Genomic DNA, 26,572 nt, shown 5'->3' with positions numbered 1-26,572 from the left:
TTTACCACATTTTTCCATAACAAAATTAGTAAAAAAGAGATGCATTTTGAATAATTAAGCAAACTAATTTAGGGAAAAATGGATTTATTTTGAATTAAAAAAGCAAACTATACATATATATATACACACACAATTGTTTCCCCTAAATAAATCCATAATTAGGTGTATTCTTAGATAGATTATAAATACAGCTCATGAACTCATAAATTTTTTTCTGAAAACTATCATTTGTAATCTATCTAAGAATATTCTGGATTATTTTAGAAAATATATCATGTTTCCTACAATATTTTTATTTATATGATCATAAAATTCTTTATATTTTCAACCAAAGAATTGAAAGAATAAAATTATCTTAGAAAATATATCATGTTTCCTACAATATTTTTATTTATATGATCATAAAATTCTTTATATTTTCAACCAAAGAATTGAAAGAATAAAAGGTCATCCTTAAGTCTTTACACACACATCATCATCATTGCACAAGTAGTGATTAATAATTGATTCCTAGATACATTTCTAGAAGATTGTATGTTTTAGTTTTGTACATTTCTCATATAGTAGTGTGACATTGTTCAAATTCTTATTAGAAAACCAAAAGTGTGTCTATCTTCTTTGGTTTTATCAAAATGCAAATTGTTTGATTTCAGAGAAATTGCACTCTTTTCATTGTTACTTTTTGAACTATTTGTTTTTTTTTTCATTCTTATATAATTTTTTTTTCTTTCTCTGTGACGACATTCTTCAATGCGTAACACCTATCACTATTGCTTTAGTTTTTGACACATTATTGTACTTTATTTGGATTGTAAGTAGTGATTTATCACAAATAGACAAAATCAAACAATGGTCTATTGTTCAAACTTGGACTACAAGGTAATATATACTGTATTTTTCCATAAAAAAGGATGCATTATGAATAATTTAGCAAAGTAAATTAGGGAATAGGGGATGCATTTTGAATTATAAAAAGCAAACTATACATATATACACACACAATTGTTTCCCCTAAATAATCTAATAATATGGTATTCTTAGATATAATACAAATAATTAACATGTTTTTGATGATATAAGAAAACACAACTCATCAACTCATATGTTTTCTTAATTATTTGTAATCTTTCTATCTAAGAATATTCTGGATTATTTTATAAAATATATCATGTTTCCCTTCAATATTTTATTTTTATATGATCATACAATTTCTTTTATTTTCAACCAAACAATTCAATTTTTTTTATATGATCATAAAAAATTCCTTATATTTTCAACCAAACAATTGAAAGAATAAATCATCCCAAGTCAAATTACTATTTTACACATATCATCATTCCATAGAAGGAAATGCTCTCTATTTAAGCCGGAAAATTATAGTGAAACAGTCTTTGAAAACAGAAGATTGAACAATTAGCGAGCAATTTATATAGAGATCGTAAACTCTTTACCCAAATTATTCATTTGATTGATTAAACTCCCCTTATTTAGTCCATGATCCATAGTCGCAAGTCCAAATTTCCATGAATAATTAATTTTGACCAAGTCACAAATACTCTTTTAGTAAGACTTCTTCGTTAGATCATTTATTTACATACATACGAAATACACTGATAGCTCATAATAGTCTTACACAGCATCCAGGTGTAAGTCAGAATTTTGAAGTTTCCATTCTATCCTTATCACATCAACTTTAGTTTGACTCAATATCATATCTAACTTGAATATTTGTATATATATCAGATGAATTCTTTACTACTATAACCATTTTGCTGGTGCATCCTACTGGTTGACTTGTTCTTCTGTTGCAAATCTTTCTTCTCCGAGAATGGTACAATACAATATAGAAACAGAGAAACATAATAAACTTAACATGATATAGCGAATTAGATGTATGATAATATTTACTAACCTTCCCAAACCCCCTGTGCTATGCGTAGACTATATCTCGAGATGATTCACTGGTAAAGCTAGGCTTCAGAGACTCCAAATAAACATCATCTTTATCCCCAGTCTTCTGTTTCACGTTTCTGCTCTCCTCAAACGATGAAGTTCCTTGAAGATTGCTTAAAACCTCCTTCTTTCTCTTCCTCTGAAACGTGTACTTGATACACCGGTTTTTACTAAGTGCCAAAACTGAAGTTTCTTCGCACAAAGGAGATGCCGAAACTTCCATATTCTCACAGCTCTCTTTTTCTTCCTTCTTTGCATCTGTTTTCACAATCGTTGGAGGAGATGTTTTCAAGAATACGAGATTGCCATCATCCTTCTGAGGAGCGTTTGGAGACACTACTGGGGCTTCTCCATCTCTAACAGAAGATATGGAGTCAGTAGCATCAGCACAACCAGATATTTCTAAGGTCTCTACACTTTTACAAGAAGAAACTTTGTGAAGACAACCTCCATCATTCACATCTCCTACTTCTACAGAGGAAGACAGATCTCCATTGGCCATACTGCTATCAACTGCGTGAATTATCTGAGCGGATCCTTCAGATTCCTTGCGTTTTGTCAGTATAGAAGGAAGAGAGTGGTGATATTGATCCTTGTTATATTTATGAGAACACCGGTTAATACTATTAATGTGAGCCAAAGATGGGATTTTTATTCCATTAGCCACCACCGATTCAGTTTGGTCAACTGGGATGCAAGGAGCTACAGCTTCTGTGCTCTCATGAATGCAAGAAACCTCAGGCACTACAGAAACTGCTGCATCACGGTTTATCCAACGGGGGTCTTCCTCATGATCACTTTTAAGATGTGTCTGACCATCCGTGCGTTTCTTGAGCTCATCTTGAAGTTGTCTCAACTCCGCCCTCAGCTCTCCTACAATATCTTCAGCCTCTTCAAGCTGAGCTTCCAGTTCCTCAACCTTCTGTTGCTGCTTCAAGGATATTATCTCTGTCTCCTTGACCTATAAAACCACAAAAAGCTTTTCAAAAATTTGAGCTGAGGAGCAAATGCAAAGACAGCCACAGAAGAAAGATATGGTACAATGTGGAAAGCTCATCCTCTAGCAAAGCCAATACAGTCTCTAAGATGAAATAGAAATATCTCCACATTGAGAAACTTTTAACTTAAAAACTGCACAATGAAATGAGGGCATCGGCCAAGGAATATGTATAAGCCTCACTAACAAAAAGATGTAAAACTAGCTGCTAAGATCTATTTGACACTCAGCTACCCTTGGTTACGCTAATTGGTTTTAGGTTACATAAACAATGATCAATGGATGAAGAGAAAAGCTATATCTGCTGAAAGTGTCAATTTAATTTAGTCTCAGGCTCAAAGGTCTATATGGCGGAATATCTTCTAGGTACTTGAAACATCAAAAGATTGAACAAACCAAACGCACAGTCACACACACACAACCTTCACAATGTAAGAAATGCTCAAAAACTTGAACTTGAAAGCCATCTCATATACACCATGAAACCACAGGACATGAAGTTCACAGAAACATAATCAAATAAAACCAACAAGAAGTCAGAAACGAATAAAGAAGAAAAAATTCATCAAAGATAGTGGATTGTTGTTGTACCTTGGAATCAAGCATCTGTTTAAGCCTAAGCAACGTATGAAGAGCATCATCTCTAACCGTCGCAAGTTCTTGCTGATACCTACGCGCCTTCTTTTCAGAAACCATAATACGAGCCGCGGCTTCCTTCGTCGTGTTCAGTATCGTATCGGCGTAAGCTCTCTTCAACGCCGCTAAGGTCTGTGTTAACAACCCAAACCAAAAACAAAAAAACAAAATCATCGCAAACCCCCAAAAAAAGAAAAACAAGACAAAACCCACATCTTGAAATCAACGAAATCGGAAACAAGATTCTGTCCGATAGGAGAAACACACGGGTGTAGAAGAAACAGAACGAAAATTAAACGAAACAATTCGAAGAAAAGAAGAGAACTCGTGAGCGACTGAGATTGAAAGGGTTCCACAAGGAAATTGTACCTCTGGGTCAGCCATGACCGCCGATAATGCGGTTGCAGAGATAAGCGATTTTTGATTTTTCTCCGGCCAAGGTCACGAACTCGCCAGAGAAGATGGAAAAAGCTAAAAAGGGTTGTTGTTGTTTTCTTCTTCTTCTTCTTCTTTCTTTGGTTTCCTTTTTGTTTTTCCTAAGAAGCATCCGTCTGTTAGGAACAGAAAAGGAGTTGACAATTTACTTCTTTACCCTTAACAACTCAATGTTATTTCTCAAAATGCCACACACACGTCACGTCTGCTGCCTTCGCACCTTCGAACGGCGGTACGGTTTCCCGTTTTTTGCGTCACCCGTAATTACCTTAGCTTTTTTTTTTTTTTTTTTTTTTTTATTAATACATTTTTCTGATAAAATATAAATATTTATAAAAAAATACACCTTTAATTTTTGTTTACTTCATTTAGACCACTAGACTATCATCGTACCTAATTGTAATTACTAAATTTTATATGATTATATCAGCAATTACAATAAAACATGTTGTTGTTATGTATGATTTAGCGGATGTTTATTATAGGCCCATTAGCCCTTTCTATAATGTTTATTTTAAGTTTTACTTGTTCACCAAGTTTGTATCTTTATATATACTCTCTAGTCTCTACTCTCTAGTAGGTATGACCAAAATTAAACCGTATTTTAAACCGTAACCAGACTATATCCTAACCATAACCAAACCATAATTGTATAAAATGGTTTAAAATCGTAACCGTTGACGGTAAATATATGGTTAAATTATATTAACCATAACTGTTAATTAACCGTAACCATATCAAAACCGTTGGTTAACCACATGGTTAAACCATAATTTGTTAACCATAACCGTTTCAAAAACATAATAAAATATACTAATAATTATTTATTTAATATGAATCATATGATATGAAAATATCTGAGTACACTAAAAGAAGATATTAATTATAAATAAATAATATCAATTATATTATATCATAAAATAATATCAACCGTATCATATTATCAAATAACCGTAACCGTATATAACTATAACCGTTTTAATCGGAATCATATTTAACCGTAACCGTTTATTAAACGGTTATGGTTAAGATTAAACAAAATTTCCAACCATAAGTTTATTAACCGTAACAGTGATAACCGTAACCGTGGTCATGCCTACTTTCTAGTATTCATTGAGTGAGTGAGCGTACACCGCTTTTCTCCTAAAATTTATTTCTATAACACGACGCAATTAGCATACTTTTTTTTTTGTTAAAGCGCATACTTTAAACCCTAATCGTCCAAGAAAAGAAAAAAAAAAATCTAGCTGCCGAGACGTTCGAGCAGCCGTCACCTTTCCAAAACGTTTGAGCAGCTGTCACCGATATTTAAGGTACATGATTGCATGATAACGAGATAAAGAAGAGTATAATTAAGTACGTGTTGCATATCGTGGATGTGATGATTGTTAATGGTTAGACGTTTTGATTCTATGCTAAATGATGGTCGTGTTTATGTTTGGAACATGGTTACTGTATCACCAACTTCTCTAACTTTCTCCATCGAGGTAAACATTCCAGAACTATTAATAGGAACGTAATCGTGTCCATTCGCATGTTCTAATCTCATATAAACAATTGGTATTCGATCGATTATGGTTTTTGGTCAACAATTACGGCTGAGTCGTAGAAGCTTCTTACTATATTGTTGTTTTCTGGATTGATAGTATTACTTACATATATATGAATATGATTCATAATATAATTCGTATGTTTTTATATATTTCGTTGTTCAAATCAATTTTATAATACTAATAGATAGATCGTTTAGCACGATCATTCATGCACGTTTATAATAATAGATCAAGTTTTAAATAATAACACACTTAGTTTTACACCGATTGCTTATGCATATTAGTTAAAGCACATAATAACAATATGCTACTACTCTCGTATATTTGTTAAATATTTTGAACTGATTTTAATTTGTGTTGTGTGTTACTCATGTGTAGTTACCATGTCGAAACTCTCAAGTGATTTTGCTGTCCTCCATCTATCGGAGATAATTACTTGCATTGGCATTGGCACTAGATGCCAAGTTTTGGTCGAAATCCAAAAGGCCCTGTGATACGATCATCTAGGGAAATAAAGAAAATAAGCAAAACAAGGCACAAACAATGATATTGTTTCGCCATCACTTCCATGAAAGAGTCTTAAGAATGAGCATTTAGCCTTGTAAGATCCAGTCTGAAAGTCTATTAAGAGTTTGGTATGACTGGACACAATTAAAAGTTTCAAGACTATAAGTATGTAAGTGAGTACAACTTTGCCTTACATCAAATAGTTTTCAGATTAGCACTATGTGGTGAAAAGATTACAGAAGAGGATAAATTAGAGAAACTTTTTCTACTTTACATGCGAATAATGTAATATTACAAATAGAATACCGTGAGTTAGAAAGGGTTTACAAAATATTCTCAGTTAATTTTGTGTTTCTTATGGCTGAAGAGCAAAACTAGTTGTTATTGAAAAATTTTCAATAACAACTAGTTTTCTTTTATAGCCATAAGAAGATACAAAAATTATCTGAAAATATCTCGTAAACTCTTTCTCACGGTATTGTGTTTGTAATATTATTCGCATGGAAAGTAGAAAAAATTTTCTCTTATTTATTTTTTTTTGTGATTTTTTCACCAGATAGTGCTAATCTGGAAGCTATTGATGTAAGGCGGAGTTGTACTCACTTACATACTTAATCTTGAAACCTTTAAATGAGCCAATCATACCAAACTCTTGGTAGACTCACTGTTTTCTAGTATTCATACATTTCTTTCAGTTATATTATCTTTCAGAATATCTCGTTATGGAATTAAAAACCAGAGATGATTTTGACCTACAATATTTTTTTTAAGAACATTATCAAGTTTATATATTATCAAAATATGAATTGTAATTTTGCATTTACTAGTATACTCAAAATTTATGGTGGAGCTTATCTCATACTAGTAGTGCACCAATTGCTTTTTCTTGCAATATTAGGCGCCAAAATTGTTCGACCAAAAAATATCGACTTAACCATTTCAAACTGAGAAATTTTCATAAACCGGAAAAGAACCGGTCGGTTCCTCGTGACTGTTATCCACAATAAGAATCCACGTGGCTTCTTCTTCTTCAAGCCCCCTTCCCTCTTCTTCCATTTTTCCGCCATTTCACCGAGCGAGAGAGAGTGAGAGAGCTATTGGGTGAGAAAATTTCCACTCCGAAAATATCTCTTGCCCACTCATCTAATTAGTTTTGCTTCTTGTTTCTAGAGCTTGGTGGCGACTTGACTCTTGAGGTGTTAATCTCGAATCTCTAATTCAATTCAAATCGGATAGAGTTCGATTTTTCCTGAGAAAAATCTCGTTTCGGTTGCTGTGTGGTTGAGTAATTTCTCCCGGAGGATATTTCAATCCTTATGTGAACTTGCAGTTGCCAATATGAATCTGGCAATTCCGAATCCCAACTCACACCAGCTCTCTTTCTTTATCCAAAATTCGAGTTTCGTCGGCAACCGGAGATTCGCCGACGGCAACCGTCTCCGTTTTCTCTCAGGAGGAAACCGTAAACCATGCTCCTTCTCCGGTAAAATCAAGGCGAAGACGAAGGATCTCGTTCTTGGAAACCCTTCCGTATCGGTTGAGAAAGGCAAGTACAGCTACGACGTCGAGTCCCTGATTAACAAGCTCAGCAGCCTCCCACCTCGCGGAAGCATCGCTAGGTGCTTAGACATATTCAAGAACAAGCTTTCCCTCAACGATTTCGCGCTCGTGTTCAAAGAGTTCGCTGGTCGCGGTGATTGGCAGAGGTCGCTTCGTCTCTTCAAGTATATGCAACGGCAGATATGGTGCAAACCTAATGAGCACATCTACACTATTATGATTTCTTTGCTTGGTAGGGAAGGTCTTCTAGACAAATGTCTTGAGGTATTCGATGAAATGCCTGGTCAAGGCGTGTCACGCAGCGTTTTCTCTTACACGGCTTTGATCAATGCTTATGGTCGAAATGGACGGTATGAGACCTCTCTTGAGCTTCTTGATAGGATGAAGAGCGAGAAGATATCGCCTAGTATTTTGACTTACAACACGGTGATTAATGCGTGTGCTAGAGGTGGCTTAGATTGGGAAGGTTTATTGGGTTTGTTTGCAGAGATGAGACATGAGGGGATACAACCCGATATTGTGACTTATAACACTTTGCTTAGTGCTTGTGCCATTAGAGGTTTAGGTGATGAGGCTGAAATGGTTTTTAGGACTATGAATGATGGTGGGATTGTTCCGGATCTTACTACTTATAGTCATCTCGTTGAGACTTTTGGGAAGTTGGGCCGGTTAGAAAAAGTGTCTGATCTCCTTGGTGAGATGGCTTCCGGGGGCAGTTTGCCGGATATCACTTCTTATAACGTCTTGTTAGAGGCATATGCGAAATCAGGGTCTATTAAGGAGGCAATGGGGGTCTTCCATCAGATGCAGGCTGCAGGTTGTACGCCGAACGCTAATACATATAGTGTTTTGCTGAATTTGTTTGGACAGAGTGGGAGGTACGATGATGTTCGGCAGCTTTTTCTTGAGATGAAATCAAGCAATACGGATCCTGATGCTGCTACATACAACATTTTGATTGAGGTTTTTGGGGAAGGTGGGTATTTCAAGGAGGTGGTAACTTTGTTCCATGACATGGTGGAGGAGAATATTGAACCTGACATGGAGACATACGAGGGTATAATATTTGCTTGTGGGAAGGGAGGACTCCACGAAGATGCTAGGAAGATTTTACAATACATGACAGCTAACGATATTGTGCCAAGTTCCAAGGCCTACACTGGGGTTATTGAAGCATTTGGGCAGGCTGCTTTATATGAGGAAGCACTTGTTGCTTTTAATACCATGCATGAAGTAGGAAGCAATCCAAGTATTGAAACATACCACTCACTGTTATACTCTTTTGCAAGGGGAGGACTGGTCATGGAGTCTGAGGCGATTTTGTCCAGGTTGGTGGATTCTGGTATTCCCAGGAACAGAGATACTTTCAATGCACAAATAGAAGCCTATAAACAAGGAGGCAAATTTGAAGAGGCTGTGAAGACATATGTAGATATGGAGAAGTCAAGGTGTGATCCTGATGAAAGGACGCTTGAGGCTGTTTTAAGTGTGTATTCTTTTGCGCGACTTGTTGATGAGTGCAGGGAGCAGTTTGAGGAGATGAAAGCTTCTGATATACTGCCCAGTATCATGTGCTACTGTATGATGTTGGCTGTTTATGGAAAGACGGAGAGGTTAGTGCTTTTACCAGTAATACACTTTGTCTTCTGTTTTCTTTTGCGTGTAGTTTTATAGCTCGTACCTTACTAAGCCAAATGATGATTTATTCCATTGTCATAGCATTTTTACTCTTTCAGCTGCCTTTTGTTCTTACATGATTGGAGAGATATGCTAGTGTAATGTAGAACCCTTGCTAATTTTATTGCAACTAGCTTTAGCTTACTTCAAGCCATTTTTTATATATTACTTCCTTAGTTTTAATTACACTTCAATTTTTATGTTTTTAGGTGGGATGATGTCAATGAGTTAGTGGAGGAGATGCTTTCAAATAGAGTATCAAATATTCATCAAGTTATTGGGCAAATGATCAAGGGAGATTATGATGACGACTCAAATTGGCAGATAGTGGAGTATGTGTTGGACAAACTCAATTCAGAAGGATGTGGTTTGGGAATAAGGTTTTACAATGCACTTCTGGATGCTTTGTGGTGGCTGGGCCAGAAAGAGCGAGCTGCAAGGGTACTCAATGAGGCAACGAAACGTGGACTTTTCCCTGAGTTATTCCGGAAAAACAAACTCGTGTGGTCTGTGGATGTGCATAGGTAGCTTAAGTGCCCTACGCTGGCTTCATTTCAAGTCCATGAAATGGTTGCGTACCGCTCAATCTAATTGTTTGTTTTAAATGTTCTGTAGGATGTCAGAAGGTGGTATGTACACAGCACTATCGGTATGGCTAAATGATATGAATGTTATGCTTTTAAAGGGAGAAGATCTTCCTCAACTAGCTGTTGTAGTTTCAGTGTAAGTATTTTGAAGCTCATTGCAGGATGCTTCCAAGCTTTGCGAATTTGTGTCTTTTGCCTTTTTTAAATCCTTCTTTTTGATGTCTCAGACGGGGACAATTGGAGAAAACCTCTGCTGCAAGAGAATCTCCCATCGCAAAAGCTGCTTTCTCCTTCTTGCAGGATCATGTCTCGTCATCATTTTCCTTCACGGGATGGAATGGAGGTCGCATTATGTGCCAGCGATCTCAGCTCAAGCAGTTACTGTCAAAGATAGAACCAACTTCAGAAGAGTCCGAAGATAAAAACCTAGTTGCTTTAACAAACTCGCCCGTTTTTGCTGCTGGAACAAGAAATTCTACAAGCAAGGACACAAACCACAGCGGTAATTCTACGCAACGAAGAACCAGGATGAAAAAAGAACTAGCAGGAAGCACAGCTTAATCGGTGTGCGTAATTTCTGTTGCCAAGACCAGCAATCAAAGGCCTCTTCTGTCTTCCTCCATGTAAGACTAGTTGGTGCAAAACTGTGCGTTTATGGTCTTTAATACTCATCCACCAGAACTCCCATTGTGGTGTCAAGCAGTAGTGTCAGCCTCTGATAGACAGAAGAATCTGGTGAAGAAGAAAAATGGTGATCTTAGTTTATATGCATAAGCATAGCGTTATGAAGCATCAAGTAAGTAGCCAACTAAGTGTTCTGATGAAATGGTTAGAATTAGACCAATGATTTTGCAGCCATAGATTTTGTTTTGTTTTTCATTCAACTGTCTTTGGGATAGCTATGAAGCTAAATACTTGTGTAAGATTCGATGCTCTAGTTACAACTACAAGTACAGGATCTATCAATCAAGATTCCTCAGAGAAGCTCTAGTTTTTTGGTTGTGACCTAATGTGATGATCTACCATTCCACCCAATGGTCTGAAAATTAACTTTAGCACAACTACTCCACCCATAATAAAGAAAACACTTGTTGTGCAAGATTCCTTCTTCGGCCTGATTCATCTTTATTCTCTCTCTCTCTCCCTGAGATTTGTGTTTGTTATCTGATTTAGGAAAGTCACAACAAACTTCTCATCCAAATTGGTAAAAGAAGAAGAAAAGTAATGGAGAAAGAAAGGCTCTTTCTCTCTAGTGCTTAACACATTACACTTTAGGATTCCACTTTGTGTGCATAATAAAGGTAATGGTGGCTTTGCTTTCTAACCGATGCTAGTGCCTTCGTGTGTTTTTTGCTGTCTTCCAAAACTACTTACCAAATTATGTGTATATACACCTTTTTACAACTTTTACCTATAAATCTCTAAAATAATTATATAATAGGGAAGTATAATACTTTATGTGATCAGTTTGCTTATAGTCGAATCACATAACATTTCTACAATTATTAACGAGGTATTCTTCGATTCTCTGTTGAAACTGTATATATAAGTTTAGTTTCCTGATATTGTAAGTTTTTGAGTTGAAGTTCAAAGTTATAATTTCCAAAAAGGATTCACTTGTCTCCAAGATTTTTTAGTATCCCCTAATAATATACACAAAGATCGACAAGATATAGTTCTTTTTTTCGAAAAAAATACAAGGGTAGAGCTGTAACCATATATTATAGAGTAGAGTACAGAATCATTTCAGAAGCTGACTATTTTTCTAAGAGCAAGTTGCATTCGCTTAGCGACATTGAGTTGACCAGATTCGTTTAATACATTATAACCCTAGAGTTTTATCTTTAAAAAAAAAAAACACATAAGGGTAACGTTAAAGAAAATAAAAGCGTCTATTTCATTTCATTTAAACCTTCTCTATAAAGTAATTTTAGGTATTCTTTCATTCGATTTTTTTTGTTTTCTTTATTTTTAAAGTTAACGAAAAGGTTATAAACATTTTAAACATCTTTTAGGATAACATGTACTTCCTCTCTCTTGTAAAGATTAATGTTTTGAGATATTTTTTGTCCTACAAAAATTAATGTTTTGTAAATTTCAAGAAGTAATCATTGAAAATATTTAAATTTTTGAATTGTTATTGGTTTAAAATTAAATAATATATCTTTAGTAAAAAAATCTATATATTTAATTTTATTAATCATTATTTTTTTAAAATGTGTAAAAATTTATAAACATCAATCTTTTAGAAACAGATAGAGTATATAAATAAAATTAACAAAAAAAAGTGGTAGAGACCTAACCTAGTCAGCCAATGAAATAAAAAAAGGTCTATCCAAAAGGAAGACTGTGTAAAGAGACAGGTAGGTAAGAAAACGAGACAAGAACAAACGAATATAAACAAGACACGTGTCATACGACAGCATCACCAGCAGCTGCAACATGTAATAATTTAAGAAAGAAACCACGTGGCTTTTGGGCTTATAAATAAAAAAAAACAGCCTCAGATCTCAAACTCACACCACTCCATCCATTACTATTGCTCTGTACTTTTTTTGTCTTTTGATTCCTTATTAGAAAAGAGAAAGGCGCAAAGGGTAAAATCGGAAATAATATTATGACCGACGGTAGTACTACTAGCTCCTCGGAGTCCACCAACGTGTGCGGCGGCGTCGTGAGAAGAGAGATTATGCTGTTCGGCTTCAGGGTTGTGCTTGATCCGATGAGAAAGTGCGTGAGTTTGAACAATCTGTCTGAGTATGAGCAGACGGATGAGTCTCCAAAGATCGACGGCGAGGATAGAGATGGACAAGATAAGAACAAAACCCCCGCCGGTTACGCCTCCGCTGATGAAGCTGTTCCGATGTCTTCTTCCAACGCCAAAAGCGAGAGGAAACGAGGTACTACTCTTGGATTCTCTCTATTGAACTCTGTTTTTGGTGAAAGTTGCTAAATTTATTGTCTTTCCGATCATTTAGGAGTACCATGGACTGAGGAAGAACACAAGCTGTTCTTGGTTGGGTTGCAGAGAGTAGGAAAAGGTGATTGGAAAGGAATCTCAAAAAACTTTGTCAAGAGCAGGACCTCTACACAAGTAGCTAGTCATGCTCAGAAGTACTTCCTCCGCCGTTGCAATATCAACCGTCGCAGGCGAAGATCTAGCCTTTTTGACATGACTACTGACACGGTGATTCCCTAATCCTCTTGTTACTCTAGTAGTTAGATATTTACCAGCTGAGAATATGTTAGCAGCCTGGAAATAGAGAGCCTTTGGTGATTGTTTGGTTAGTGAAAACTTTAAGTATAACATAAATTGGTCTTTGTTATTCAGGTCATGCCCATGGAAGATGATCAAGTGGTTATGCAGGAGAACACATCACAATCATCTTCTGTTATACCAGAAATCAACAACTTCTCTATACATCCAGTTATGCAAGTCTATCCCGAAATCAACAACATCTCTGGTGGTAATGCATCAGGGAACCAACCATACGGACAGTTTGGTTCCTCGAGGCCTGCACCGCTCTCTCTCAACCTCTCACTAGCTTCATCTAATCTGAACGAACCATCTTCTTCAATGCATTCAGCATTCAACACGATTGGAGTCGCTTAGAGCATATCCGAAAAGGTGAAAATCTGCAAAAACACCAACCCTGTTTGTTTCTTTGTTGTACAGATAGGTCTTGACTTTGTTATAAAAGATTCGTCAAATTTATGTATTTGGCTACAAAATCTGTGGGGGAAAAGAATGAATAATAAACAGAGTTTGGAGATAGGACTTTAAGTGTGTGTGTTTTAGGGTTCATGATCATCCTTTTTTTCCTTCCATGTGTGGAAGTTGTTGTAATACTACTACTACTCTCGAAATTCATTCGTGTGGATCTATCAAAACTTATATATATCATATTAACGTTATGTTTTCATTCATGATATCAACCATAAACAGAGTTGTACTTTGCTTCTCATGTGGCTATCTCAATCATGTTTGATGATCTATGGGTTTTTATAATAATATCTGATTTCCTAGGATAAGATATTGTAAGTGTTTGTAGAATAATAATAATAAATTAATAATAATGTCATTATCTTTAATGATGCCAATAATGTCACATTTTATTGGTCACTTCCATTATAGTGGAGCTTATTCTTTTCCCATCAAAATCCAGATTCTCTTTTTATACTTATATTTTAGTGTGGGATGATTAGGTATTTGTTAAATTCTGACTTTACCGTGAGCTTCCAACTCAAAACCAAGAGAAACCCTAATCATTTATCTGATATGGGATCTTTTGTTTTTTATATTTACTTTTATATATGTAATCATCTTTGTATAAGATTTTGTACATAGTTTTGTATTATCATTACAAAGTCTCATATTAATACATAACTATGTACAATATTTACATATATAAAAGTAAATACTAGATTTAGTAATATCTAGAGAATAGGAAAATATACTCAATAGGTATACATTTACCTGTTTCGTAAGCAATAATCTTCCAATCAAAAGAACATGATCCCCATTCATTAATCAACCAATCACACAGCATTCATATATATTTCATGTCCTCTGTTTCCGTCGTGTATGGTTGTATTAAGTTTCATCGTCAACGACAAAGTTCTCCTCACGTCTAAGCGGGATAAATTACAAGAATCACATTAGTTCTTTTTTGGTACATCTCTTTGCCTTGACATTATCTCTTTGCCTTGACATTATTTCTAAATTTGCCAATTTTAGATCTGAGATTATCCTTTATTTTTGGGTACTTTCTCTCCTCAAAATTCCAGTCTAATCTAGTCTGTATTAGACTTACCAAACCCAGAAATAGGAACACAAATCACAAAAGATAAGAGAGAGAGATTATGATCTCTGTTTTTGTTGATTGTTAAACCAACTTGATTTCATATGTTTATACAATTGCTCTGTTTTTTCCTGTTCTTGTTTCTTCTTTTACAAGCCACCATGTCTAAACGTTCTTTTAAGAAGTTCGTGGAACAAGAACTCGGATCTCTTCCTCATTTCGTCATCTACACTGTTCTTGAATGGAGCCTCATCGTCATCCTCTTCATCGATGGCCTTATCGCTTTTTTCTCAAACCAATTCGCCAAATTCTTCGAACTCAACATTCCTTGTCTTCTCTGCACCAGGATCGACCACATTCTTGTCCCTAGAGACCCTCAATCTTATTACAACGAGTCAATCTGCGACTCTCACAAGAAGAAAGTCTCTTCTCTTGCTTATTGCCATGTCCATAAGAAGCTCTCTGAGATCAAACATATGTGTGAAGGATGTCTTCTCTCTTTCGCCACCGAGAAAGACTCTGACTGTGATACTTATAAGTCTCTCATTGGAATCTTACACAAAGATCTCGAGCTTCTCATTGACGATGAACGTGAGCTTCCCTTGGCGTTCAAGAAAGACGACAATTTTGTTCAGACAACAAAAAATCTTGTGGATTACAAGATTAACAACAACAACAACAACCTTAAAAGTGATAGCTTGAAGGAACATTGTTCGTGTTGTGGAGAATTATTAAAGATGAAATCTGAGAAGTTTCCGAAGAACAACTCTTTCCTGGCCCCTGCTCCTTCACCTAGGGTTTCGTACAATAAACAGTCTGAAAACGAATCTGAGTTTAAGGATCTGGATATGGACAGAACACCGAGTTTTGTAAGAGGAGGTAACAAGTTTTTTGGGGTCCCTCTGTCTGATTCGGCGCAAAACAGTCCACGATGGTCCGTTCGGTCTCTAAAGAAACCCCTTTTGGATAAGCCAGAGAATGCTTCGGACACGGCAGATCAAAACGGTGAATCCATCCTTCATCAGCTCAAGAAAGAGGTTCGCTTGGACAAGAAGTCACTCATTGATTTGTATATGGAGTTAGATGAAGAGAGAAGTGCTTCAGCTGTTGCAGCCAACGAAGCGATGGCTATGATCACGAGGCTTCAAGCCGAGAAAGCCGCTGTTCAAATGGAGGCTTTGCAGTACCAAAGAATGATGGATGAACAAGCAGAGTATGACCAAGAAGCTTTGCAGTCTATGAGTAGTGAATTGGCGAAAAGGGAGGACGAAATGAAGGATCTTGAAGCTGAATTTGAGGCTTACAGAGAGAAATATGGATGTTTGACAGATGAAGACGATGCACGAGAAGAAGTTCATGAACAAAACGGTAATGCTAGTGCAGATGATGCTTGCCAAGAAACTAAACCAGTCTCGGATTTGGCGGTCTATTCTTCAAATCAGGAAGAGGATGGCCAAAGCATCGATCAAAATGAGTCTACAAAATCACAAATGAAAGTGTCAGAGGAGTCTACCGCAAAAAATGATATCTCTGAACATGAACAAAGAGGTACGATTTTTTACTATGAGGTTTGATCACTCTGTGTTGTTTAAATCTGATCCCAAAAAAAAACCCTTTCTTATCTTGTGTTGTTGTGATGAAATTGGTCAGGGAATGAAAGCAAAGAAGGGATAGTGAAAGAGCTTTCAGAGATCACAGAGAGGCTAAGTGCTCTTCAGTCAAATGGTGATCTGTTGAAACATATTGCTGATGTTTTGGATGTTAGTGAAGGAGAAGCAATTCTATTGCAGATATCTCAAAATTTGCACATGCTTCGTAGTTTTGTTGCTATGCCTTCAGAATCCATGGACTTGTAATACATCTTTTATTGTTTCTTAGAGAACAAGCAATCACCCACGCCTTGTCTTAACTCTAAAACATTTGTTTGATTCTTTCTCAATAAAATTTTCAGTTTGCTCCATGAACCTAGCCTTTTTATGTGGATCATACCTGATTTGTTTCAAACGCAATTTTTTTCCGTCCGTATGTAGATGTGAATTTTTCCTTCAATTTTTTTGTCTTCTTTTTCTTTTCAATAGGGTATACCATTTTGAATTTGTATCTAGATACATTTAACATATTGCATAATGCTAACCATTTTGAATTTTATTGTCTTAAACATATTGCTAATTTCAATAAGGAGAAGCAATGTATTTAGATTTAATTTTGTATAAATGTTAAATCAAGGAGTCAGGGTTTAATTTGTACCTAACTTGTTTCAGCCAATATCATAGCTCTAACCACTAGGTCTCAGTGAGTTAGGATTAATTTTGAACCTAACTTATTTAGCCTAGCCATATATGCTTTGCCTTATTATAGAAGCCATAAAAGAATTGCACACATTTGAACCCAACATTCATAAAGATTTGATCTTTCATGTGTTTCCCTTAAACCCATCTTATTCTTATCCAAACAAGCTATAGGGTCGATCCAAAAACACCCAATTTCCAACGCTATATAATCTAACAATAAACATCGTAATTTATCATCAATCATCATCTCCTCACCCACTAGCAATAAGTAATGGATCATATTTCACAAATCTCTTCTTTCCTCTCCAGAGGTATAATCCTCCTTACACTCGTCATGATCACTCTCTTCACGAATCCTACTCTCTCATCCATAAACCGTAACCCCTTACAAGACTTCTGTGTAGCTGATCTCGAAGCTTCCCCAACCAACAGTGGCTACCCCTGCAAGTTACAAGTCACCTCTGAAGACTTCTTTTATTCCGGCTTGAACACTCCTTTAAACACCTCGAACCCAAAAGGTACTGCCGCTAATTCAGCTAATCTCATGACCTTTCCAGGCCTAAACACTATGGGAATATCCATGTACAACGTTGAAATAGCCCCTGGAGGATACAACCCGCCTCACTCTCACACAGGTGCAACAGAGGCAGGGGTCGTGATCGAAGGCTCGGTCTTGGTTGGGTTCTTGACGACTAACTATACGTTGTACCAGAAGGTTATTGGACCCGGTGATATGTTTGTGATTCCTCCGGGACTCATTCATTACGAAGGGAACGTTGGGAAAACGCAATCACGTCTCTTGACGGTGGTTGCTGACGACTTGCCTAGCGAGGTTGTTCTGCCTCACACTTTGTTCGCTACCAAACCCGCGATTCCAGACGCAGTATTGATGAAGGCGTTTAAGGCGGATAGTAAAACAATCAACATGCTCAGGACAAAGTTTACTACTTGAAAAATGTTCTATATTTCCCCTCTAAAAATGTAATCTTTTATGTGTTTCCTTAAATGAATAAATGAAATCGTGGTATTTTTTTATAGAAGCACCAGTATACTTAAAACAATAATTTTAATAATCTCGTGTTTGAGTTGCGTATTTTTATCATAATAATTTGTTTTAATTACTTCACAAACATATAGCAATGAATCGCGTTTTCTTATAACATTTGTATTTATTTAACATTTTCAAATTTCAATTCCTCAACGGAGTTAAATAATTTGAATTTTGGTAACCAATAGTATAATTTTTTTGAATTTCTTGGTATATAAAAACGAAGTTATGATTCATAATATGATAATCATTACGGATGAAAAAATATATTTCTATACTTATATGAATTATTATCGAGTTTATTTCTCGAGCTTGTTTATAAAACAAGACAAAAAGTTTTAAACCAACAGGTCCAACACAAAAGGTTGATGTAACTGAAATTACAACAAAACTGACATTTTGACAAACATATCATCTTAGGTTTTGTTTAGGTAAATAAAAGCCATATATCATATGTGTTTTGACTTTTGATCTACAATACTAAGGTTTTGCACATGACCACGATCATGATCTTCACTTTGCAAAAATGGTCTTGATCGTTATCGTTGATAGATCACTCTCTCGAAGTACTCATGTCCCCATCCTCTACTTCTACTATCTCCTTTGGATAAATCTGCAGAATAACACAAGTTTATATAATTATTTTTACAAAGTTAAGATATCATCAACTCAACGATCTATATATTCTATAAAAAAAAAAAGAAAAAAAGAATTAAACCTGGTGGCCTTTGTCTTCGTTATGACCGAGCGTACGGACTTTGAGCTCCCCTCTTCTCGTCGTTAACTCGTCTAGAATCTCAGCATCGCACTCTTGGACGCCTCTCGTGGAGTTAGTCGACTTTTAAACAAGGTTAAGTACTCGTCAGCAGTAATTCGCCATGTTAATCTCAATATTTTGACAATACTCTAGATGCCTTGAGTGAGAAGAATATAAATATTACAGAGACGACATTACTGACATACCCTGAAAGACAGTTCAAGCGGGTTTCTAGGAGTTCCAGGGATCTCCTCATACTCGGCGGCATCGAGTTCTCGGAGATGGACTGGTTTAAAGAGCTTGGGGAGAAGGTACTGTCTGATTGCTATCAAGAGGAAGAAAAGAACCGGAAACATGATTCCTGCCACCGGAATCCACGTCACTCCGTAGCACAGCCCAAAGTAGAATATCTGGAACAGTGTGAATGCAGCCATTGACTTGTATGGTACTTTCTCCACGAACGACGCATGCGCTCCCTCCAAGACCCTAACAACAATAATCACATGATTAGTCTTTTGAAGGAAATATGAAAAAGAAAAAAAAAGAAACAGAGTATTTTTCAGAGCACACACTTGAATCTCCTGCTTGGTGGGACAAAGAGTAGCACTGTGCGCTCGAAGAACTGATTGTCTGGGAGGCTGTCAATGGCCATGTAAGCGAAATACCCCCAGAGAAGTGAAGTTGGTATGAGCTTAATAGCCGGTATAGCAAACACTGCACCTATCACTAGCAATGATTGCAACAGGTTGCTCACTCTCTGCTCGTTGACTCGTACAGGTAAGTAAGCGTCAAGGTGCTTCTCTGGATCGAAACCACTCTCGTCGCTGCTATCTCCACCATCGTAGTTCTTCTTCATCACTGCCTCTTTCAGATCTTGCAGCTCATTTACCAGTGTTAAGTTTTTCTCAGCCTGTTGTTTTAAAAATATGAGCTTATATTTTGATAACCGGATCATTGAATAATGATGAGTCTACAACTAGTGCTACTTAGCTTACAAGTTGACTTTTGTCCATTTCTATGAAGACTTGTTGCATATCCTCGTACACTTGTGAGGACGTTGCTCTCTGTCTAATGCTCTCTTTGGCTGTCATCACCATCTTCCTTCGCATTAACTGTATAGAAACCACCAAGTTTCATCAAGACCAGCTTAATCTGAATCTTGAGTGTTCATTAACTGAGTATTAATTAGACCTGTCGTCTGAGAACAGCAAGGCTTTTGGTGTGCATAGGAGATTGTGGGAGGACTCCGTTGGAAGGAGGCAGACCAAGCAATCCACAGATCAAGACCTAAGAAACAACACAACTTTTGGAGATTTTAACCAGAGAGTTAATGTGAGCTTTGCAGAGAAAGAAACAGAGTTTGATTGGTTACCATGAAACCTAACAAGAGAATGTCGTAGTGATACGCAGAAGGGTTCTTGAGGTTGAACTCCTTCTGCTGCGCGAGCTGCGAGACAACGCTGTGGTCAAAGAAGTATAGACCTGAAATCATCAATGCTGGTATAAACGCCGCAAATATGTAGACCACAGAGACTTTCCCCATGTCCTGTACAGAACAAAGACAGATCAGTAAAGAGGTTGGGATGATGAACCAAGATATTAAAATGTAGTTGTGTTTGTAACCTTGATGACAGTCCAATGGGTTAAAGAAACAGAGTCCCATGGAAGAGGACTAACGAGTCTTCTCGGGACACCAGAGGGTAGTTTTGATGGCGTACCGAAAGACATTGCTGTCCAAACCACAATCATCAATGGAACTCCATAGTCTGCGATGAAGCTTCGGCACCATCCTTCACAAAGATTCATATTTTTAAGGCCTTGTAGCTGTTTTTCTACACATGAATGACCACGAAAAGAGGAGAATAAATCTCTCTTACCTGTTCCATATCGCCAAGACCTTGCTTTTCTGCTCTTCAAAGCGGTGTAGACAAGGCCGACGGTGAAAATAAGACCTAGAAGTCCGTTTGTGTAGAGCCACTCAAACTGATACTTTTCGAGTTTCGAGTCTTCACCTTTTGGAATCCTAAATTCGCTCACCATTCCCTACCAATTTCATTTAAAACATTTATATAACAACTTTTGACTTATCATAGTGGTTGAGCTTTTTGGTAATGATGATATACCTTTATGGTTTGTTGAAGGAACAGAACGGCGATCAACATACCAAACAGCTCACCAGCGATCCTCGTGAACCGGTTGATTATATAAGCCACGTTGAATATCGCCATTAGGAACAGTAACAAAGCCGTCCACACACAAACCCTACCATTTAACAGCCAGCAAACCATAACTTTACAGGAAAACATTTATTAAAAAAAAAAAGAAAAGGATTCAGGGTTTTGGAGTAATTACCAAGCAACCCAAGGTAAGTAGAGTTCTTTTCCCAGTTCTGGTCTTCCTTTAGCGAAGTGGTACAAGTACTTGTACATTAAGACAGTTGGTTCTGCAACTCCAAGTATTAACAATGGTTGTCCTCCCAATATTGAGTGTATCACTCCACATAAGGCTGTTGAAGCTAACGTTTCCACTGTGCTCAATGATCCCTCTATAATTCCCCAAAATATGAGAAAACAATATAAAAAATACGTGTGAAACTCTAAAACCCATATAAACCGTGAGAGAGAAAAAAAAAAAAATCGGACATTGAGAAAAAAAGACCTGTGTCGTGGCTGAGTTGCTCGCCAAAGGCGATAACAGGAAGGGCAGAGGCGAAGAAAATATATGTTGTCGGTGCTAATATCCTGCGAAAACCTCACCAAACAAAAAAAATCACAACGTGTGTTCCTTTTTTTTTGACTTAATGGTCAGAATATAATACTTGAGTGTTATGAAGGTACCGGAAACCAGAACGAAGACCAGCGACCCAATCTTGCTTGTAACACAAGGCTCTTCCTCTGAGATCTCCTACGATACCTCGAAATGGCTTCTTTGAGCCTTTCACTCTTTCTTCCTCCATATCCCAAATCACTTGAAGGCTCAACAAACGCGTTCGTCTGTTCAGATTTTATTAGCCTTAGGTCCACTCAAAAAGTAAGCTAAATATTGTGGAAAACATATCGAGAATAAACTTCATAGCTTTTTTAATTAAAATTTCATTTATGGGTGGCTACTAAAAGCAGCAAAGCCCATTTTCTTTTTGCCTTCTATCTGAGAATAGTAAAAGGAGAGTGTTCTTTATCTATCTATCTCACACACAGTTAGAGAAACATGACAATGCACAAAATAAGGAAATAAATCATGAGAATTTTCTTTTTATGACAAGGATAAATCTGAAGTTGTAGATGTACCAACAAAAAAAAAAAGAAAAAAATAATCTAATACTTTCAATTCAATTAAACTCCAGTGACAGTGATTAAGAATTTAAGATGCGTCGTCGTACATCTAATCTAGATCCACAACGAGGAAGATGAAACAATTTTTTTATATATAATAATAATATATATAGGTTTTTAATATCGAAATTAGCAGTTTCATATTCTTTTGACATCTAGCTACCTTCACAGAGAAAAAAATCAGATAAAAGAAAGACTTGACATGCAATAACATACAAAATGTGACGGAAGAGTTAGCGAGGAGAATCACGGGAGCTGAAGTAATTGCTGCGTAGAGCGTAGTGTGTAGCAGCGATATGTATTGTAAGGCTTTGGACGAAGATACGATTTTGTAAAAGTAGAGTAAGGTCAAAGGCAACGGTCATTTGATTAAAAAATATACACGTCGTTTGGTGACACGTGTCACCTTATAAATGATGGACTGTCTATATATCGTCAAGTTGATTTTCCTAGGAAAAAAGATTGAGATTTAATGGCTCTTCTTACATGTACAGTGTACTGTTGACAGCCGCGGAAAGGAAAAAAGGGTACACTGTTGAATTGACAGCCGAAAGATATTTTTTTATTCAACCACAATTTAGACTAATCCTTGCTTTGTGTTTTTAGAAGGCACCGAAGTAATTAATGTACTAGTCAAAACTGAAGAAAAAAAAAGAATATTGGAGAAGTGGGATATAAGAGCAAGGATTTGAAGTGGGGTTAAATATATTTTACTAATTACTCTTAATGTTTCTATTGATCTATTTTTTTTTGTTTTTATATACACTGTATTTTTTATAAACCAACTTTTGACTATTTTTCCGATTTATATGGATCATCATGGCGTCGGAGCATACTAATTTTGTCGTATATCATTTTTATTTTATCGGGTACTCGGAAAAGACATATTTAAAATTGATTCTAAATATATATTTTTTAATTCACATATTTCTTTAACTTTAAGCTAATAGTATTCAATTATTTATTTTAAAGTTTAAAATTTATCAGTAAAAAAAAGGAACAAATGGAACATATGCTTACTTTGACAATTTTTAAAAATTTATGAAAACACTTTTTTTTTGTTAAAGGAAAACAGTTTTTTTTTAGTTAAGTGACTAATTAAAACATCAAAATTCTCCTTAAAGCTTTATCTGAATTACTTTAAAAGTTTGTATAATTTCTAGCACGTCGTCTCAAAATTTTCTAAAGTACCGGATACATTATTATATGGTGGTATGAATATCTTGACATACACATAATGTTAGGTTTATTTTAAGAAGAAGAGAAAACCGAATATCATATACATTCTGATCTACTATTTATCATATAGTCAATAAATTATTATGGTCTGTACGAATATCATAAACAATCAAAAAATATTTCCTGACATACACATAATTTTGGCTTAACTTTAAGACGAAGAAATCATCTGTATATATATATATATTTTTAAATCATCTGTAATTTGATCTGCAATACTATCATATGATAGGATATGCATATGCTGTGGACCTATGGTTCCTATCATATCATATTTGATATCATATCAGCCGCCAGCTATTGCTTATGCTTCTGTTCATCAAATCAATTGCCATTTTTCCTTCTGCTCATAAAAAGCTTAATCATCCTCTTTTGTTGTGTCCTGTGTACCAGATTAGTAAACAAATATGCACTGCTTAATACGTCATATATATTAAAAATTAAATTAATAAACTTGCAACAATCTTTTTCTTTTTTAAAAATCTTCTGCTATTAGCTTACATCATTAAGTAAGATATTATACAAATTAAATAGATATACAATACTAAATAGTAATCTAACATCTTCCATAAACTTTACCTACTAACAATTTGATATATATATATATATATCATCTTTGTCCTCCGTTTTATATTATTTTCTTGTTGGCTATATCTATCATCAATAATCACCATAAAGATAGAAATTACAACAATTTCAAACTAGTTTAGAAGAATTGGAAAAAATGATGAACCACAATCGAAAACTGATTATGTGTACACAATCGTTATAGACGTGTGTGTGGAATTGTGGATGGTAGATTATGATTTTTGAAAATCATGATTTTATGGTTTTTAATTTTAACCCGTATCTAGATCTGCGTAAAGTTTTCGCATTCTATAAAATTTAAGCAAACAATATTTCAAACTATAAGATTTGAATAATGAAATAATTTAGTTGGATAATTAGATATGCATATGGGTGGTGGATCATATCATTTTTGAAAAAAAAATAGCAAACATGAATTATAAGAATTGACAAAAACAATTATGAGAACAGTGAAATCATTAAGTGATATAATTACATGCACATGGGTTAGTACGTAGTGGTAGATCATAATAAACAAACGCCGTACCGATGAGAGTATCATTTTATAATCGACGAATCATAGAGTCAAACACGCAAACATCAGTACATCGCAATCATATTGTAGTCATACACTTTATAATGCAACCGAAAAAATGTTATTAATATTATCTCAATCAGAAGGACAAAGTAAATCCTTAAACAAAAAATGTCGTTACCTAAGATAAAATTATGATTAGTTGGACGTGTGACGTAACTGCTGAATCCTCACTTCGTTGTCCAAATCTATTCCTGTAGAGGCCATTTCAACAACTATTTTAAAATCTCAAGTTATAAAGGATTTAGTTTTGATGTTATGACTTAACTAGGTTATTATCCGTGCTATATTGCAGGATTGTTTTTAGATTTTACTTGTTGATCAATTTGTCAAGTGAATTATTAGTTTGGAGGTTATTTTAGCATTGAGTTTGTTAGGTTCACTCTTGAATCAATGAATCCTTGTAAGTTTTATGTTTTCCTAAAAACTTATGGAAAATACGTAGGTTCACTCTTAGGGTGAACCTTTTTGTTCACTTCTTTCTTTTCAACTAATCATAATCTTCTATACATTATTTTATTTAAAAGAATAAATCAAAATTATATTAAAAAGCAAAACAGATTAAGGAAACATATTATGTATAATTTTTTTAAGGAAAATTAAATATTGGTTTGATTTAGTTTTTACAATTATAGAATGAAATGATGTATCGGTTTGGGTTTACAAATAAGATAATTAGGGTTTAGATTTTACAATTCAAACAAAATTAAATGTCGGTTTGGGTTTACAAATGAGATGGTTATGGTTTAGATTTTACAATTAAAACGAAATTATATGTCGGTTTGGATTTACAAATGAAGTGGTTAGGGTTTAGATTTTACCATTAAAACGAAAGTATATGTCGGTTTGGGTTTACAAATGAGATTGTTAGGGTTTAGATTTAATAATTAGAATGAAATTATATGTCAGTTTGGGTTTACAAATGAGATGGTTAGGGTTTAGATTTTACAATTAGAATGAAATTATATATCGGTTTGAGTTTATAAATAAGCGGTTTAAGTTTTTAATTTTACAGATTTTGTTTCCTTATTTTATAATAAGGTGAATGAATAGGTTCTTAAATGCATTATGACATGTCAGATTCTTATTGGCTAAAATAATGAGAAGTGAACAAAGGGGTTCACTTTAGGAGTGAACCCAAGAATTATTCAAAATTTATTTAGTCAGAGGGGAGTAATGGGAAATAATAGCAACTTCGATGCATTCTAGTTTTTTTCCGGTTGAGTTTTTGCATGTCATATCACAATTCTATAATTCGCTGGTGCCGTTGGCTGATTTTTTTAGCGATTTGTGTTTCGTAGAGAAAAAGGCGATGATCTCTTATTTGATTAGCCGGAATTAGAATAGAGAGAGAAATAGAGGAGGAAGAATACTGAAATCAGAACTTTGTGAACAAGAAACCAACAATCCAACAAACCTCACAATTCAGTTCCTTTTTTTTTTCACAAGAAGAAATTTAACTTTCAACCATATAAACCCATTAAGTTTAAACCCCATTTAGTTTTGCCCATTTAAATATGTCTTAAACCATAATTCCATTTAGTTTTGCCCATATGAACTCATATAAACTGAATATTATTTTCTTAAAAATCATTTTGAACCTGAAGTAATTAAAGACAACATACTTTCATAACACCACCAGTCTAATACATCAGTAGCAGAAAACATATATCTCAATAACAAAGCAAAAAAAAAACAATTTTTATAGCCATGAATAATGTTTTGCTATGAGTGACTCTTGAGTCTTGACCCTATGAACTGGTGTTTGAATCAGATGATTGCTTCTTCAATAAGATGAGTTTGTGGCTAAATCAAACTTATGTCAAACATATAGTTTGTGGCTATGTGATAGCTTCTTCACCAAAGAATGACAAAACTAACGGAGGAATAAACGCCAAAACCTAACTAAAAATCTCATCATTGTTCACTAATAACACAAAAAAATAAAGGGAATGCACAAGTAGAATCCGTAACAAACCATAGCAAGCTGAACAAGTTCCAACTTAGGAAAAAAACCCTAAAGGTAACACATTTAT

General features: G+C 35.3%; 5 protein-coding genes and 1 pseudogene across 10 annotated transcripts; 4 read left to right on the top strand and 2 right to left on the bottom strand.

Annotated features, from left to right (window-relative positions):
• Window positions 1-1,558: 1,558 nt before the first annotated feature.
• LOC104751355 (uncharacterized) lies at window positions 1,559-4,163 on the bottom strand. Of its 3 annotated transcripts, XM_010473280.3 has the most exons (4): window positions 3,956-4,124; window positions 3,542-3,718; window positions 1,913-2,914; window positions 1,559-1,817 (listed from the first exon to the last, which is right to left on the bottom strand). In XM_010473280.3, exons 1-3 carry the CDS (start codon window positions 3,968-3,970, stop codon window positions 1,931-1,933), a joined length of 1,176 nt encoding a protein of 391 aa, XP_010471582.1. In that variant the 5' UTR covers window positions 3,971-4,124; the 3' UTR covers window positions 1,559-1,817; window positions 1,913-1,930. The 3 variants fall into 3 exon arrangements, with proteins under 3 accessions (XP_010471582.1, XP_010471581.1, XP_087347227.1); XM_010473279.3 differs by having other exon boundaries at window positions 1,559-2,914; window positions 3,956-4,163; XM_087491101.1 differs by having other exon boundaries at window positions 1,559-2,914; window positions 3,373-3,718.
• Window positions 4,164-7,005: 2,842 nt separating this feature from the next.
• On the top strand, window positions 7,006-10,884 carry LOC104751354 (pentatricopeptide repeat-containing protein At1g74850, chloroplastic). Its single transcript, XM_087491615.1, has 4 exons — window positions 7,006-9,254; window positions 9,528-9,842; window positions 9,934-10,041; window positions 10,133-10,884. Exons 1-4 carry the CDS (start codon window positions 7,420-7,422, stop codon window positions 10,464-10,466), a joined length of 2,592 nt encoding a protein of 863 aa, XP_087347741.1. The 5' UTR covers window positions 7,006-7,419; the 3' UTR covers window positions 10,467-10,884.
• A 1,491-nt stretch (window positions 10,885-12,375) lies between these two features.
• Window positions 12,376-13,828, top strand: LOC104751353 (transcription factor MYB1R1). Its single transcript, XM_010473274.3, has 3 exons — window positions 12,376-12,805; window positions 12,884-13,092; window positions 13,237-13,828. The coding sequence occupies exons 1-3, from the start codon at window positions 12,523-12,525 to the stop codon at window positions 13,516-13,518; spliced, it is 774 nt and encodes a 257-aa protein (XP_010471576.2). The 5' UTR covers window positions 12,376-12,522; the 3' UTR covers window positions 13,519-13,828.
• A 283-nt stretch (window positions 13,829-14,111) lies between these two features.
• LOC104751351 (putative myosin-binding protein 6) lies at window positions 14,112-16,667 on the top strand. The gene is made up of 2 exons (XM_010473272.2): window positions 14,112-16,255; window positions 16,358-16,667. The coding sequence occupies exons 1-2, from the start codon at window positions 14,812-14,814 to the stop codon at window positions 16,561-16,563; spliced, it is 1,650 nt and encodes a 549-aa protein (XP_010471574.2). The 5' UTR covers window positions 14,112-14,811; the 3' UTR covers window positions 16,564-16,667.
• Window positions 16,668-17,209: 542 nt separating this feature from the next.
• LOC104751350 (germin-like protein subfamily T member 3 pseudogene) lies at window positions 17,210-18,035 on the top strand (annotated as a pseudogene). Its single transcript, XR_015584270.1, has one exon. The product of XR_015584270.1 is annotated as a germin-like protein subfamily T member 3 pseudogene (transcript).
• Window positions 18,036-18,296: 261 nt separating this feature from the next.
• On the bottom strand, window positions 18,297-22,609 carry LOC104751349 (putative boron transporter 5). 3 transcript variants are annotated; one of them, XR_015585408.1, is made up of 14 exons: window positions 22,352-22,485; window positions 21,641-21,796; window positions 21,462-21,544; window positions 21,156-21,348; window positions 20,927-21,065; window positions 20,681-20,846; window positions 20,427-20,593; window positions 20,176-20,349; window positions 19,995-20,106; window positions 19,799-19,915; window positions 19,376-19,713; window positions 19,010-19,289; window positions 18,765-18,884; window positions 18,297-18,659 (listed from the first exon to the last, which is right to left on the bottom strand). XR_015585408.1 is itself a non-coding variant. In XM_010473269.3 (14 exons), exons 2-14 carry the CDS (start codon window positions 21,757-21,759, stop codon window positions 18,600-18,602), a joined length of 2,052 nt encoding a protein of 683 aa, XP_010471571.2. In that variant the 5' UTR covers window positions 21,760-21,796; window positions 22,352-22,609; the 3' UTR covers window positions 18,297-18,599. The 3 variants fall into 3 exon arrangements, 2 of the variants coding, with proteins under 2 accessions (XP_010471571.2, XP_087349565.1); XM_010473269.3 differs by having other exon boundaries at window positions 19,995-20,090; window positions 22,352-22,609; XM_087493439.1 differs by lacking the exon at window positions 22,352-22,485 and having other exon boundaries at window positions 19,995-20,090; window positions 21,641-22,133.
• Between the last annotated feature and the right edge of the window lie 3,963 nt (window positions 22,610-26,572).

This window comes from Camelina sativa, chromosome 16 (assembly GCF_030686135.1).
Source record: "Camelina sativa cultivar CO46 ecotype springtype chromosome 16, ASM3068613v1".
NCBI classification, from domain to species: domain Eukaryota; kingdom Viridiplantae; phylum Streptophyta; class Magnoliopsida; order Brassicales; family Brassicaceae; genus Camelina; species Camelina sativa.
The sequence above is the reverse complement of the archived record's forward strand: the minus strand, read 5'-3'. Positions and strand labels throughout refer to the sequence as shown.

Coding starts and splice junctions, on each gene's coding strand:
- LOC104751355 (XM_010473279.3), bottom strand. Junction 2,915..3,541: donor AACAGATGCTTGATTCCAAG/GTACAACAACAA, acceptor GTGGTTTTATAG/GTCAAGGAGACAGAGATAAT.
- LOC104751349 (XM_010473269.3), bottom strand. CDS start 21,759: ATGGAGGAAGAAAGAGTGAAAGGCTCAAAGAAGCCATTTCGAGGTATC. Junction 21,066..21,155: donor TACTTACCTTGGGTTGCTTG/GTAATTACTCCA, acceptor GTTAAATGGTAG/GGTTTGTGTGTGGACGGCTT. Junction 18,660..18,764: donor ACGAAGACAAAGGCCACCAG/GTTTAATTCTTT, acceptor GTTATTCTGCAG/ATTTATCCAAAGGAGATAGT.
- LOC104751351 (XM_010473272.2), top strand. CDS start 14,812: ATGTTTATACAATTGCTCTGTTTTTTCCTGTTCTTGTTTCTTCTTTTA. Junction 16,256..16,357: donor CTCTGAACATGAACAAAGAG/GTACGATTTTTT, acceptor GAAATTGGTCAG/GGAATGAAAGCAAAGAAGGG.
- LOC104751353 (XM_010473274.3), top strand. CDS start 12,523: ATGACCGACGGTAGTACTACTAGCTCCTCGGAGTCCACCAACGTGTGC. Junction 12,806..12,883: donor CAAAAGCGAGAGGAAACGAG/GTACTACTCTTG, acceptor CCGATCATTTAG/GAGTACCATGGACTGAGGAA. Junction 13,093..13,236: donor TTGACATGACTACTGACACG/GTGATTCCCTAA, acceptor TTTGTTATTCAG/GTCATGCCCATGGAAGATGA.
- LOC104751354 (XM_087491615.1), top strand. CDS start 7,420: ATGAATCTGGCAATTCCGAATCCCAACTCACACCAGCTCTCTTTCTTT. Junction 9,255..9,527: donor GTTTATGGAAAGACGGAGAG/GTTAGTGCTTTT, acceptor TTATGTTTTTAG/GTGGGATGATGTCAATGAGT. Junction 10,042..10,132: donor CTAGCTGTTGTAGTTTCAGT/GTAAGTATTTTG, acceptor TTGATGTCTCAG/ACGGGGACAATTGGAGAAAA.